Source organism: Eimeria tenella, genomic scaffold (genome assembly GCF_000499545.2).
Source record: "Eimeria tenella Houghton genomic scaffold, Eth_scaff58, whole genome shotgun sequence".
Lineage (NCBI taxonomy): Eukaryota > Apicomplexa > Conoidasida > Eucoccidiorida > Eimeriidae > Eimeria > Eimeria tenella.
The window spans coordinates 85,034-98,244 of NW_013543418.1; the positions used below are offsets into that span (position 1 = coordinate 85,034).

A 13,211-nucleotide genomic window follows, 5' to 3' on the forward strand; every position below is an offset into this window, starting at 1 on the left:
CGCAGCGCCGCCCTTGCTGCTGCTGCTGCAGTTCTCGCTGCCGCTGCAGCAAGCAGGCTGCTGCAGCTGCAGCTCGCGGCGCCACCGCCGCTGCAGGCCGGCGCGCAGCCGACGCTGCAGCTCGCGCGGGCCGCGCTCATCTGTGCCTCCGGAGCTGCAGCATCTGGCGCCTCTTCCAGTTGGCCCGCACGCTGGGCATGCGTTTGCTGTTCTTGGCGCCCCTGCAGTTGAGGCCCCTGGACTTCCTGCCGGCGGCAGTGAGGCCCCTGAGCTCGCGGTGCTTCATGGTGCTCTTGCAGAGGTACTTGTAGCGCGGGCAGTTGCGGATGGCTGCGTGGTTGGGGTCGACGAGAATGACTTCGTAGTACTTGTAGACGGCGTCCTGGCCCACCCAGTAGCTGTTCAGGCACCGCAGGTTGCCGCACACGCTGCGGCTCACCCGCCGCTCCGCCACTTCCCGCAGATTCATCTTCGCCTTCTGCTTCCGCACGCCCTGGTTCGTGGGTTTTCCGTAGACAATGCCCTTCGCCACCATCCGCTTCCGGTCTCCGCGGCGCACCCGCACGCGGTAGATCACGAAGCCCTGCTTCTTCTTGTAGCCCAGCCGCCGCGCCTGCGCCGCCCGCACACCACGCCCTTCTTGCACGGAATGCAGCGCCAAAAGGGCAAATAACCCGGCCCGGAACAACCAAATGCAAAAACAAAACACAACTTAAACTAAAAAGAACAAAACTCCAAAGTTCCCTGCCCAGTCCACGCACTCCCGGCGCTGTTCAACTTATTCAAGTGCAGTCTGCACCGCAGACTGCAGCGCCGTGCATGCGAAAGCGCCAGGAAACGCGTAGTTTTAGCCAATCTAAACTGGGAATCCACCTGAAATATATTATTGCTCAATTTATTGTTTATTTTCAACATTTATTCTCTTGTTTTGCTGCTCCCAATCACCTTGTCAGGCCTCGTCGGCCGGCTGCACCTATGCACGGCTGGCAGCTGGCGGTACTCCCACGTGCGCACACGCAGCAGAAAGCGCAGCACATCTGACTGCTTTCTCTTCCAGAGCTCTTCCAAGTACCTAAAAAGAAATCAAACAAATAACCCAATTCAAAAACAAAATAATGAATTGATTCGGAGACAAACATGTGGCTCACTTCGCACACGACAGCTCTCTTGCAGCCGAACAAAAAATTCAACTAGTACGTAATTCACCGAATTCATAAACGGAGAAAAGAATATTCCATAAATAAACAAACAAAATACAAGTAAGAAGACTAAAAAACAAATGGAATAAGTGCCAGGAGAAGAAAGAAAGAGAAAACTGAATATATGACGCGACAGAAGAACTCAGCAAAGCTGCCTCCCCATGAGCACCATTTGCCGCGGCCGCCCACAAAGGCACTCGGCGTTTCACAGCTGCAAATATGTAGCACTCTTTGGGGCCTTTTCCGCACGAGACTCTTAAGAAAAGGAAATAAATAAAAAGCAAATAGATAGAAGGGGAGAGTGGCTGGTGCGTCGATGCATGCAGAAGCGAACTGCGTTCGTCCGTGATTAGAAGGCTTTGCCTTGAGAAAAGGGAATCAAGAAAGAATTAAAAGGAAAGATATAAAGGGGAAAGAACAGCAGCAAATGCTGCTGCATGCAAACAGCCAACGTGTCTGCCTATTGGCTGCTGCCGGGCCCCTGCAGGCCCATGGGGAAGGTGGGTTGAGCAGCAAGCGCTCTCAATTGCACAGCTGAATTTAAAAATTAAAAAATAAGCAGATGTGGAAGACAAACACGCTGCAGGCAGCTGCTGCTGTTGCTGCATGCGTGGGGAGTAGCGGGGTGCTGCTGCTCCTCCTGCAGCAGTGGGGTGTAGAGGCAGCAGCGCCGCCGGGAAAGCAAAGATGGGAGAGAAGAAAATAAAACAGATGGAGTAAAATGTAGGGTCACGAAAAATCTGCATTGCGAAATAAACGGGACACGAACAGAAGCAAAAAACTCACTTGTAGGCCCCCATCTTCCCGGAATCGAATGCAGCAGCGGCAGCGGCAGCAGCAGCCGGAAACACCAAAGAAATAAATATCTTAGGTGTATGGACACCTGCCAATCCAAATTTGTCCAAGCAAATCCAACAACCAACGCGCGCCGCCCACTGCAGTAGCAGCAGCAGCGGCTGCTGCTGCTGCTGCTGCTGCAGCAGCAGCCCCACGCTACTGCCTCAGCCCCAAGACCTTAACTAGGGCGGCTACAGCAATTCGATGCATTAAATTAAACTAGTCGATTTAATTTTACTCAGTTAAATCCACCTTTTCTGACTGCCGCTTATGCGGCATTATGAGCAACAATTGCAGTGGCTGCAGTTGCAGCAGCTGCAGCAGCTGCAGCAGTAAGTCTAAGACGAACAGCAGCTAGCGTGTGCTTCTTCTCCTGCGCGGGACTTTCTGTCGTGTGTGTTCATCTTGGAAGACAAATAATTAATTGAGAAAGTATTATTTCATGTTTTTTTGAATTCATTTTATCTTGGCTGTATGCGCACCGCTGCTCAACAGTGGCAGCTGCCCGCAGCATTTGAAGGGCGGCGGCGGGGCCCTCTGCCCCTTTACTCCCTTCTTTTTGATATTTAAATAAATAATTTTTGAGTTTTCTGCTGCCTCACAAGAAAGAGCAGCAGCTGCAGAGGCAGGGACAAGCTGGCGGCTGCTGTAGCGAGGCGACAAGCAGCAGCTGCTTCACAATAGCTCCTGCAGCAGCAACCCATGAGATAACAGCAGCGGCAGCAGCAGCAACAAAGGTATCCCCCGGTTCAGGAACAAGACCATCAGCAACAAGAGCAGCTGCAACAGCAGCAGCAGCAGCAACAGCAACGGCAGCAGCTTTGTGTCTTCAATTGATTCGCAGTCCGTCAAAATGGCGAACGCAGAGCAGCAGCAAACTCAGAAGAAGAAGAAGAAGCAAACAGAACAACGAGCAGGAAGGCCAACTCAGGAGGAAGTTAAACAAATTAAAAAAGATGAAAAAGGACAAACAAATGGAGAAGCAAATAAGGAAAGTGTCTTGCTAGCCAAAGCCAAAAGAAAAGAGGCACAGACGAAGAAAAGACAAAGAGAACAAGCAGCAGCAGCAGCAGCAGTAGAAGCAGAAGCAGAGTCTGAGGCGGGAGAGTGCGACAGCAACCAACCCACCAAAGGCAGCAACAAAGACAAAGGCAGCAGCAACAGCAGCAGCAGCAGCAAAAGCAAGAGCAGCAGCCACAGCAACAACAGCAGCAGCAGCGACGATGAAAGCAACAGTGGAAGCTCTGAGCTTCAGTTCGTTGGCGGGGATGACCGTGATTCAGAAGACGTAAACCCCAAACCCTAAACCCTACACCCTAACTCCCGAGCCCCTAAACCCTAAACCCTAACTCCCAAAACCCTAAACCCTAAACCCCAACTCGTGAAACCGTGAGTCTGAGACAACCAGAGCTTCTGCCTGTTGTTGTCGAAACTGCACACTAACAAGGCCAGCTCGGGTTTAGGCTTTAGAGTTCAGGGTCTAGGGTTTAGGGTTTGGGGTTTAGGGTTTAGACACATAGTCACTTGTACTATGTGCCTAATCCCTAAACCCTGGATTCTTTCGGGTGCACGCTGCTAGTATATGGGCCCAGGGAAATGAGTCCTATTCGATGCAGATCAGACGAAATCCAAACAAAATGGAATAAAATTTGAATTTAAAATACCAAATAATGAATAATTAAATTAAAAAGTTGGAAATTAAACAAATAAAGTTAATGTTGGGGCGAGAGCCGCCTGAGTTTACTTCAGTTTGTTGAACTCGCTCTTCTGAACAGCCAATAGAGCTCCATTCGTTTGCGCATTTCTGCAATTAGGGTTTAGGACTTTTAATTTAATTGAATATATTTGTCAATTAAGTAGAATTTTTTTGTTTTAGGCTGCATATAATTCAATCATTCTGCATTTGTTTGCATTTGTGTGAAGTCTTTATTTTTTCTGGATTCTTTTGCATTTGCCTTTACTTCTCGCCTCAGGACTCTGACGGCGAACTCAGCGCCTCTTTCGAGCTGTTCGACCCTAAAGAAACGGACGAGCCGCTGCTGCTGCTGCTGCTGAAGCAAAGTCGCGTGTATGGGCAGCTGCAGCTGCAGCAGCAACAGCTCAAGCCCTTGGCGCATGCAGTGGCTAACCAGGTTAGTCGAAACCCAATTGGTATATTTTTTTATTTCAGCATTTCTGTACGAATTTGTTTTGGTTTAGATCTGTTTGCCGGCACCTCACTAGTCACTTGTCGCTGCTTGTGTCCAGCTGTAAGCTAATTCATGTTTCCTAGTTTCAGTTTCATTTGCTTCTTCTCGATTTGTTTCTCCTTTATTTGCGCGTCAGTTGATCATTTACCGTTTGTAAATTAATATATTCGTATATTTATTCATTTATTTATTTGTCATTTATTTGCAATCTGCTGTTCCCAGGGAAACATTGGCAGCATCATCCGCATAGCAGAAGACGGAAACACGGGAACAGCCGTTGGCTTCGTTTCTTTACTTTCGCTGCAGCAGCACACTCCGGCAACAGATCCGATCTTAACGAAAGTGCTGCAGCTGGCGAAGTGAGCAAGTTCAAGTTCAGCTGCTGCAGCAGCCCACGTACACCCAGCTGCCGTTGCTGCTGCTGCTGCAAGTTCAGATTCAGTTACTGCGGCTGCAGACTGACGGCTGCTAGTTCAGCTTCAACAGCTGCAGCAGCACTCCAGATAGAACAGCTGTAGCAGCAGTTGACGCTGAACTGCTGCTGCTGCTGCTGCCAACTCACGCTCAGCTACTGCAACCCCAAATTCATATCGGCGAGTGTCTGTGGCCATTCTAATCACTAATTGCAATATCAACGTGTTGGTTTATTTATTTAAAGTTCAATCTCTTCTGTGTCGCAGGTCGAATGCGCCACAAAGCACAGAAAATGAAATAAGTGAGGCGAATAATTAATTTGTCTTGAGAAGTTAATTGGCAGTTCGATGAGCGACTGATTAGCTATTAATTGTTTTTTTTTGAGAAGTTTGTGAATTCATTCAATTAAGTTTGTCGACTGCTTGGTGAAATCAGTCAGGCGATTCAATTAGTTTGTCCAACTTCGTGCTATTTTGGCGGCGACAAGTTTTTGAGTTCTTCGGAATCTTCTTCAAGATGGCTTTCAATTTGTTTGAAATTTTTTCTGTTTATTATAAGTTATGTCTTTTTGCATTCCCCCCAATATGTCTGCCTATGGGCACGGCCACTCGCTCTGCAGCAGATGTTACTATGCGTCTTTTCCTTGCTGCAGGAAAGTTGCTTACCCCCTGCATCAGCAGCAGCAGCAGCAGCAAAGGCAGCAGCAGCAGCAGCAACAATCCCTGCGTGCTGATTTGCGGGAGATACCGCAACTTGCCGCTCGAAATCGTTGCAGAGTCTTATTTGTCTTTGCTCGAAGACGTGAAGTGGTCGCTGCAGACAGAAGAAATGGACGAAGCTGAAAGAAAGTTTTACAAGTTTTCTCACGTGCTGGGCGTGGCTCTGTGAGTGGCAGCTTTCCTGTAATTCAGTCTAGCTCTTCATTTGCGCGTTTGCCTGCATAATGTGCATATATTTTCTACACTTTAAATTCATAAATGTGTAACTAAGCACCAGCTGACCGCCATTGTGTTTAGTTGCTTCTTATTTACTGTCTCTCATTACCACTTGTTCATTTCTCCTTTGTTAAGTTCTGTGCTGTTTCTTGCTTGCAACTTCTCTGTTGGTTGTTGCGTCTTGTTCCTGAGTGCTGCCTGCATCTTTGACTCTTATCTCTCAGCCATTTGTTGTTTTGCTTCTCTTCCTTCCAATTTTGTAACTGTAAAAGTTTTCCTCATGAATTACTTGTCGAGTGTTTCCCTTACCAGTTGTTCACGCTGGTTGCTTTCTCCCCGGCTCCATTGTTATTTCATCCTTTTACCTCCTAAAGTTTTGTCCTTTCACTGCCTCTAGTTGTTTAATTAGCTTGAGAGCCTGTACACTTATTTTGTTTAACTTGTCAATTTATTGTCCAACCCTTACTTGTACTTTTGGAGCAGAATTCCCACTTAGCTGTTTAAGGTGGACATCATCATCTTGATAAATTTAGTAATTAATGTACAGTTCTACTTGTTATGCTTTGTTTGTTTGTTGGCAGAGTGTACAAGGAGAAAGGAGAACAAAAGCAAAAGGCTAAAAAGCAAAAAACAGAAAACGGCGCAGGTTGGCAGCACGGCAGTTGGGTGTCTTAATTCATTCATGAACTTTTCACATTTTGTGTGTTAAATGCTTGGGCGTTATAAATTGTATTTATTTTTCATCCCTTCACAATTTACCGGACACTATTCTGATGCGTCAATTTTAATTCCTTTTCCAGCGTATCTTCCCATGTAATACCCTTCTTAGTGCTTCTTTTCTTTTTATTTCAACTTCTGATTGTACCTTAAGTTCTTGCTTTTTCCATATCTTAGCCCCTTTTGCTCATGTGTTTGCTTGTTCTTCTGATCACCAACGAATTGCAAAGCCAACCAGTCTTCACGTCAACGAATCGTTAATTTGTTAATTTGTTTATATACTGTTAATTTTGTTTATTTCTCTATTTGGCTATTCCTCAAAAATGGCAGGCCGTTCTAACTACATCTTTGCGGAAATGGAACATCAAATTTTATCCGAGGGATCCGAGCTCACGTTCGCTGCGCCGACAAACCAAACAGTAAACTAAATAGACAAAAGCATTAATTAATGTAATAAACAAAGCAAATATATTAAGTGACTCATGTAGGTAACCAAGTAGATGCTCGTCTTCCCCGTACTGCGTCACTTGTCTTTGGTATTTAATTACTTCTTCTTTGGTTTTGCTTCTGCGCTTCGCAGGTGCGCTTTAGCACTTTACCCGACAGCAGCAGCAGCAGCAGCAGTGCTAAGTCTGTTGTGCAGACTCTGCAGGAATTCATTTTTATTTATGTTCTGCCCTATGAAAAGTTTGTGGCAAACCAGAAGCAAATCAAGCAAAAAATGATCATGCTGCAGCAGTAATCAGTGAATATATGGCTACTAGGTCCATCCACACCCTCTTCACTTGCGTACTTGGCAATTAAACAGATATGGAGAAGTTTTGTTCTCCTTACTTGATTTCATTTTGGCTTTCCATCCTTTTTCTCCCAATTCTCGTTTTTGAACTCCCCCTCTACGAAGTCATTCAGCGTTTAGACTTTAGTGGCAGGCAAGTGAAGGATATTTGCAAAAGTGGACAAGAAAAGAACAAAAGTGTAGTACAAGTCCGAACCTGCAGCTGTAGCTGCGCACCCCCGGCATGCAGTCGGCAAGCTGGCCTTTTCCCGCGCCCCTATATAAGTATATATACGTACATATGCATATATATATATATAGAAGCATATATATGTATATATATATATTAAAGAAGTATATATATATATATATATATGTGTGTGTGTATACATATATATATATATATATGTGTATATAAATTTATATTTTGTAGTGTATTGCAAATGCCAATGCAGATACAGAGATTGCCAGATCAGCCGAGGGCGAAGGGGCTGGTTTCTTGCTGGACTTCGTTGTTCACGCGGGCCAGCAAGAGCGACAAGTTGTCTCGAGAGCCCCGGCTGTAGGCCACTTGCAGAATCTCTTTGACAGTTTTCAGCAAATCGAAGTTCGTCTTTTTTAGCTGCTGCCGCACCAAGTTGTCCAGGTCCGCGTCGACAGTTTCGAACACTCCTGCCGCCGCAGCAGCAGCACAAGTTACAGCTGTTTGTTTGCTGCTGCCTCCTCTTTTGAACCACCAACGGTCTATTATTTAATTCTAAATTGCTATTTAGCGGCTTTTTCTGCTGCAGGAAGCAGCAGAGAGCGCCGCAGCGATATCCGCACTGCTGCAGACTGCGTAGGCAGGGGGGGAAGGCTAGCTAAAAGCTAGCTTGCAGCTAGCCGGGACTGGCCGCCGCACAGGGCTGCAGGAAAGCTGCAGCTATTAGCTAGCTAGCTAGCTAAACTTCGAGGAAAATAGAAGAGACTGCCATGGCTCACCGTCACAAGCAATTAGAATCACAAAGGAAGGCGATATGAACTCCTCGAGCTGCCCCGGCAGCGCCACCACCGGCTGCTCGTACGGCGGGCGAGCCGAATAGTCCTTGAGGAACTGCGGGTGCAAACAGAGCTTTCTTGAGGGCCCCAGATGCATACAAATGCATTTAAACACTTTCGAGGGATTTATTTGAACACTTTCAGCAAAATTAGCCTTCAAATGAGCACCAGGGACTCGCTAACGGCCCGCGCAGCAAGCAGAAAGCTGAGGAAGCTGATCCCAGCTTTCTGCTGTCTGGCTCTGCCTTCTAAAGCCCCACTGCATCAGTGCTGCTGCTTCTTTTAAGCCCTTATCATCTTAGCGTTAAATAAATAATGAAAGCTTTGATGTATCCTTAGCATCTTAGCATTAAATAAACAGTGAAAACTGTGATTTGTCGGAGGGAGAAACGTAGCTAAGCATGCAGTTTCTTACGCTGTCACCAAAAGCCCGAGACACGTTCAGAATGCCGTTAACGCGGTAAACATTATGCACTGCGTAGACGCGCCCGCCACTGAGTTCAATTCTGTGTTTTTCTTCTTCTCTTTCTGGCTTATGATCTTCAGTGAGGTAAAATGAACGGTCGCTGGACAAGTCAATTGCCTTAATGCGGGAATCTCCTGCGATGCACGCGAAAGCGGAGGTTTATTAAATTGAACATTTTACTTTTAATATGTTTCCCCATTTTTAATGTATTTCCCCATTTTTAATGTATTTCCCCACTTTCCCCACCAAGGCAGACAGCCTTCGCCCGCCCCACCACTCATTCACTACTTCAGCTGCCAGTGAAAAGTGAATTCTTCAATTACTTGCCCGCTCTTCAACGCGAAGCATAAACTCCGTTTCAAGTTTAATTAAAAGCACAGCCAGGCGAAACAAGTTGCACTAAGCTGCACGGTAGCATCTTGATAAAATATAATATATTTCATCCAGTTGAATATTCAACTGTTAGCTTGTTCGCTACATAGAAGTGTGTTCAGCTGCAGATCTTCTGCGCAGTTTATTGAAAATATAATTCTTCAAATGTTCTTAAAAATAACTTGTTATTTATTCGCTTTTTGTTTCCGCCGAAGAAACTGATGCAGCCAAAGGAGGTGCTTTTGCTGCAGATAGAGCAGGTGAGTCAAAGCCCGGAATGAATTGGCAAACAGAAGAATGCAATTAAATATTAAATTAAAAATTTTATTTCAAATTAATAAAATAATTTTCAAAGAAGAATCAAATAAATAGTGACATCGCTGCTCGCGGCCTACCGACGAAAACAGAATGCAGCCTGAAGCTTCGCTCCTGCAGGATATCCTTTTCGACAAATAACATTGCGGCTGAAAGAGAAAAAAACAAATAAAGTAACTGACAAGTTGAAGCAAAAAATAAATACATAATTTCAGTGGCAGATTAAAATAGTTGCGCTAGCATCTGGCACTTTCCACTTCGTAATGCTGGTGCTACTTCTGCTGCTGCGTCTGCTTCTTCTGCCAGTGCTGCTGCTTCTTCATCTACTGCTGCTGGCCCCTGCATTCTGATGCAGTTGCCACTGCTGCGGCTGTTGCTGCTGTTGCTGCAGGTGCTGCTGTTGCTGCTGTTGCTGCTGCTGCTGCTGTTGCTGCTGCTGCTGAAGCGTGCCCTCGATGCCTCTCGATGTGCTCACCTGTGGATCCCGATCTCTTACAAATGTTCTTTTTAATTATTGTTTTGTCCATTGCGACGCAAACTTCAGAGATCTTTCCCTCGTCGTATTCCAGAGGAATATCGGCGGACACTTCCAGTGCTGCAGCTGCAGCAGCAGCAAAAGCAAGCAGTCGCAGCGCAAAAAGCAGCAGAAATAGCAGCAAAAAGTGCAGCAAAAGCAGCAGGAGCAACGGTGGCAGAAGCAGCAGTGGCATGTCGACAATGCGCACAGAACACTGCTACTCGTGCTACCTGCGTCGCTGCTGCCACCGCTGCTGCTGCTGCTGCTGCTGCTGCTGTTACTGCTGCTGCTACTTAAAATAGAGCATGAAGCTGCAAACGCGAATCAAGACAGGCAAAAATAGAGCAAAATAGAAGGGGCCGACGCAGTGCAGCAGCAGGCATTTGAGCAGCTAAGAAGAAACAATGGACTTCAAAAACGAGAATGAAGCAGCAAAAAAGAAAATAAGATATTCAAATGTGCTGCAACACAGACACCTAACACTTTGCCTCTGGGCTTTTGTTGTTGGCTGGGGGGAAAAGCTACAGGGGGGCAAAAAAGGCCTTTTGCTGCTTAACTGAATTAGCAAAAGGCACTGAGTGGGCAGTGCAGCAGCAGCAACAGCAACAGCAGCAGCAACATCAGCAGCAACATCAGCAGCAACAGCAGCAGCAACATCAGCAGCAGCAGCAGCAGGAACATCAGCAGCAGCAGCAGCAGCAGCAGCAACATCAGCAGCAGCAGCAGCAGCAGCAGCACTGGGTGGTGCCTCACCGAATTCCTTGTGGGCATTTTGCTTTAAATATTTGGCAGTTTGAGATCCGCCGTGGCCGTCGAAGAGTCCCATGAAGTAAGTGTTGCTGTTGAGTTGTTCAAGAGTTGTTATTTCCTGAATTTCACTCCATTTGGTCCATTTTTTGATGTTTAAAAAGCATTTTTAATCCATTTTAAGACAGATATACCTGCTGCATTGGGCTTTATTGTTAAAAAAGCATTTAAAAGTATTTAAAAGCACTTTAAAGTATTTTAAATCAATTTAGGATCTTTTTTGTAATTCAAAAACCCAAAAATGAGCACCTCCCGCTCCCTAGCTGTGGCACTGGGTGCTGCTAGCGTTGTCTCGTGTCAGCTTTGATTAATCAATTAGTTAATTAGCTAATTAATTAATTAATTAATTAATTAATTAATTAATTGATTAATTAATTAAGTCCTTACGTCTTCGTCTGTGGGTCTTCTTCCCCTCATGGTCCCGGAGACTGCCTGCACATGTCCGGCGCTCTTTTCCTCGAAGTTAATTTTGGTTTCATCTTTATTTTCAAACTTTTGTGTTTTTTGGAGTTCTTCTTCGATTGCTTCTCCCCCTTGCTGTCCATAGCTTTCCCCAGCCTCTGGAAACCCTTCAGAGTATTCAATAACTGCAGGTTTTGCCTCATTTGCGTCGAGTTCAAGTTCGGGTGTCTCTACAGCATCGGGGCTGTCTGCGTCCTGCGTTTCTGCGCCTTCGGGTGTATCTACACCTTCGGGGGGGTAAGCAGCAGCCCCAGGCGAGGCTGCGGCGCCAGCGGCCAGGGAAAAGTCAGAAGATGAATTCAAACGAAAAGAATTCGAAGAATAGAAGTTAGAAACCAAACAATAAACAAAAAGAACGAAAAACAAAGAAGAACTCGAAACCCGAACAGCCGCGCGGCGCTGCCCGAACCTGAAAGCCCCCGCCATCCCGGCGAGCCACTGGAGCTCTGATCTGTAGCCTTTTCCAGATATTTAAAGTTATTAATTATTCATTTCTAATTTATTTCCAATTTTTGAGATATTTGCAGACGAATTCGACTTCCCCCGCGGGAACTGCCCTGGTCACCTGCCCTCCGCGTTTCGGGGTGAGAGGCTGCCGGCACACGGGGAGCTGCGCAGTGCGATTTATATGAATTTAAATTTAAAAGAAAAGACAAATTAATTTTTAAAATTTGTTTTCGTTTCTTTCAAAGAGTTTGTTTGCAAAAAAGTCGCAACAGACCCAGTGGTCAGTGCCACCTGTCGGCGGCCCACCGCGTTCGGGGCTGCAGACGAACCACTGGCTCACTTTCGCTGCATTAAAGCGAAATAAAGCATTTTTGAACAACTTTAAATGACTTAAAATAATTAAAATATCTCAAATTGATTAAAATCAAAGTGGAGTCCTTTTGAAAAGGACTGCATGCATGCATGCATGCTTCCTGTCTTGCACCGCAGGGGTCTGGCTGTGCAGAGTAAAGCCCAGAGTCGAAGACAAACTATTAAGCAAGTTAATTGAGGAATATTAATTGAAAAGATTAAAATTACTTTCAACTTTTCAATTTGTGCACAAAGGGTGCAGCTCATCGCAGCAGCAGGAAAAGCAGCTGCAGCAGCGCGTGCTGCAGCACCGCGTGCACCAGCAGCAGCGCAGCTGCAGCGACAGTAGCAGCAGCAGCAGTAAGGACAGCAGCGCGAAAAGGCGCAGCAAGTGCCACAGCGAAGTGCTGCAGCAGCAGCAGCAACAGCAGCAGCTGGAATGCTCCTGATCTCCAGACAAAAGAAATTGAAATTGGAATCACGAAAGCAAAAAAAAAGAACGACTTTTGACGAGCTGGGGTGTGCGTACACCTCAGAAACCCCTCCCCAGCTGAACTGCAGAGGCGCTTCAAAGCAGCCAAGCTTAAAACAACAAAACATATTGTATTTATCTGAGTTTATATATATTATACTTGTCTTTTAAATACACTTCATAATGTTATTAATATAAATATATATACATAGACATACGTATACATGAATACGTAATATATATGTGGAGACTAGAGAAGCAAGGCGCCCCCATGTGCAGCAACAGCAGCAGCAACAGCAGCAGCAGCAGCAAGAGGCTGCTGAGCAGCAGGTGAACTTGTTTTGCATTCTTTTCATTAAACGTCAAAAAGACAAATTTGGTTTTATTTATTTGCTGCAAATTTATTTTAAATTATTCCTCAAGAGGAAAGCCGCTGGCCGGCTTTGCCGGGGTTTTATTTGCTGCCTTTTCGCGGCAGCGCTTCGACTTCACGGACGCGCACAGCTGGTGCTGCTGCAGCTGGTGCTGCTGCAGCTGCTGCTGCGGCAGCAGCAGCAGCTGCTGCGGCTGCCTCTGCCGCTGGGGAAGCAGGCAGGAGCCCACATGTGCAGCATCGCCAGCTGCTGCTGCTGCTGCTGCTGCTGGCTCCTCCTTTATTGCTTGAAAGCCTGTCGGCAATGCAGCAGCAACAGCGTCCGGTGCAGCAGCAGCTGCAGCAGCAGGTGCTGCAGCAGCAGGAATGTCCTCCACAAGAGGCTCTTTAACCCTTCTAAACCGACTGACTACAGTCCTCGCTGGTCTGCTGCTGCTGCTGCTGCTGCTGCTGCTGTCCAGTGCGAAGCGCTCAGGGGCTGCGGGGGTCCGCACATCTGCTTGTTTCACTGCAGCAGCAGCAGCA

The 13,211-nt window shown here is 46.3% G+C and overlaps 3 protein-coding genes across 3 annotated transcripts; 1 reads left to right on the plus strand and 2 right to left on the minus strand.

The window, feature by feature from the left end:
* Positions 1-136: 136 nt before the first annotated feature.
* ETH_00018650 (ribosomal protein L15, putative) lies at positions 137-1,999 on the minus strand (the record flags this gene model as incomplete). The annotated part of the gene is made up of 3 exons (XM_013377607.1): positions 137-613; positions 946-1,072; positions 1,986-1,999. 3 exons carry the CDS (start codon positions 1,997-1,999, stop codon positions 137-139), a joined length of 618 nt encoding a protein of 205 aa, XP_013233061.1.
* Positions 2,000-2,889: 890 nt separating this feature from the next.
* Positions 2,890-7,033, plus strand: ETH_00018655 (uncharacterized protein; the record flags this gene model as incomplete). The annotated part of the gene is made up of 8 exons (XM_013377608.1): positions 2,890-3,324; positions 4,010-4,168; positions 4,448-4,584; positions 4,906-4,940; positions 5,292-5,523; positions 6,156-6,220; positions 6,622-6,710; positions 6,872-7,033. The coding sequence occupies 8 exons, from the start codon at positions 2,890-2,892 to the stop codon at positions 7,031-7,033; spliced, it is 1,314 nt and encodes a 437-aa protein (XP_013233062.1).
* A 505-nt stretch (positions 7,034-7,538) lies between these two features.
* On the minus strand, positions 7,539-11,469 carry ETH_00018660 (uncharacterized protein; the record flags this gene model as incomplete). Its single annotated transcript, XM_013377609.1, has 7 exons — positions 7,539-7,738; positions 8,048-8,159; positions 8,520-8,704; positions 9,338-9,406; positions 9,733-9,858; positions 10,528-10,642; positions 10,969-11,469. 7 exons carry the CDS (start codon positions 11,467-11,469, stop codon positions 7,539-7,541), a joined length of 1,308 nt encoding a protein of 435 aa, XP_013233063.1.
* Between the last annotated feature and the right edge of the window lie 1,742 nt (positions 11,470-13,211).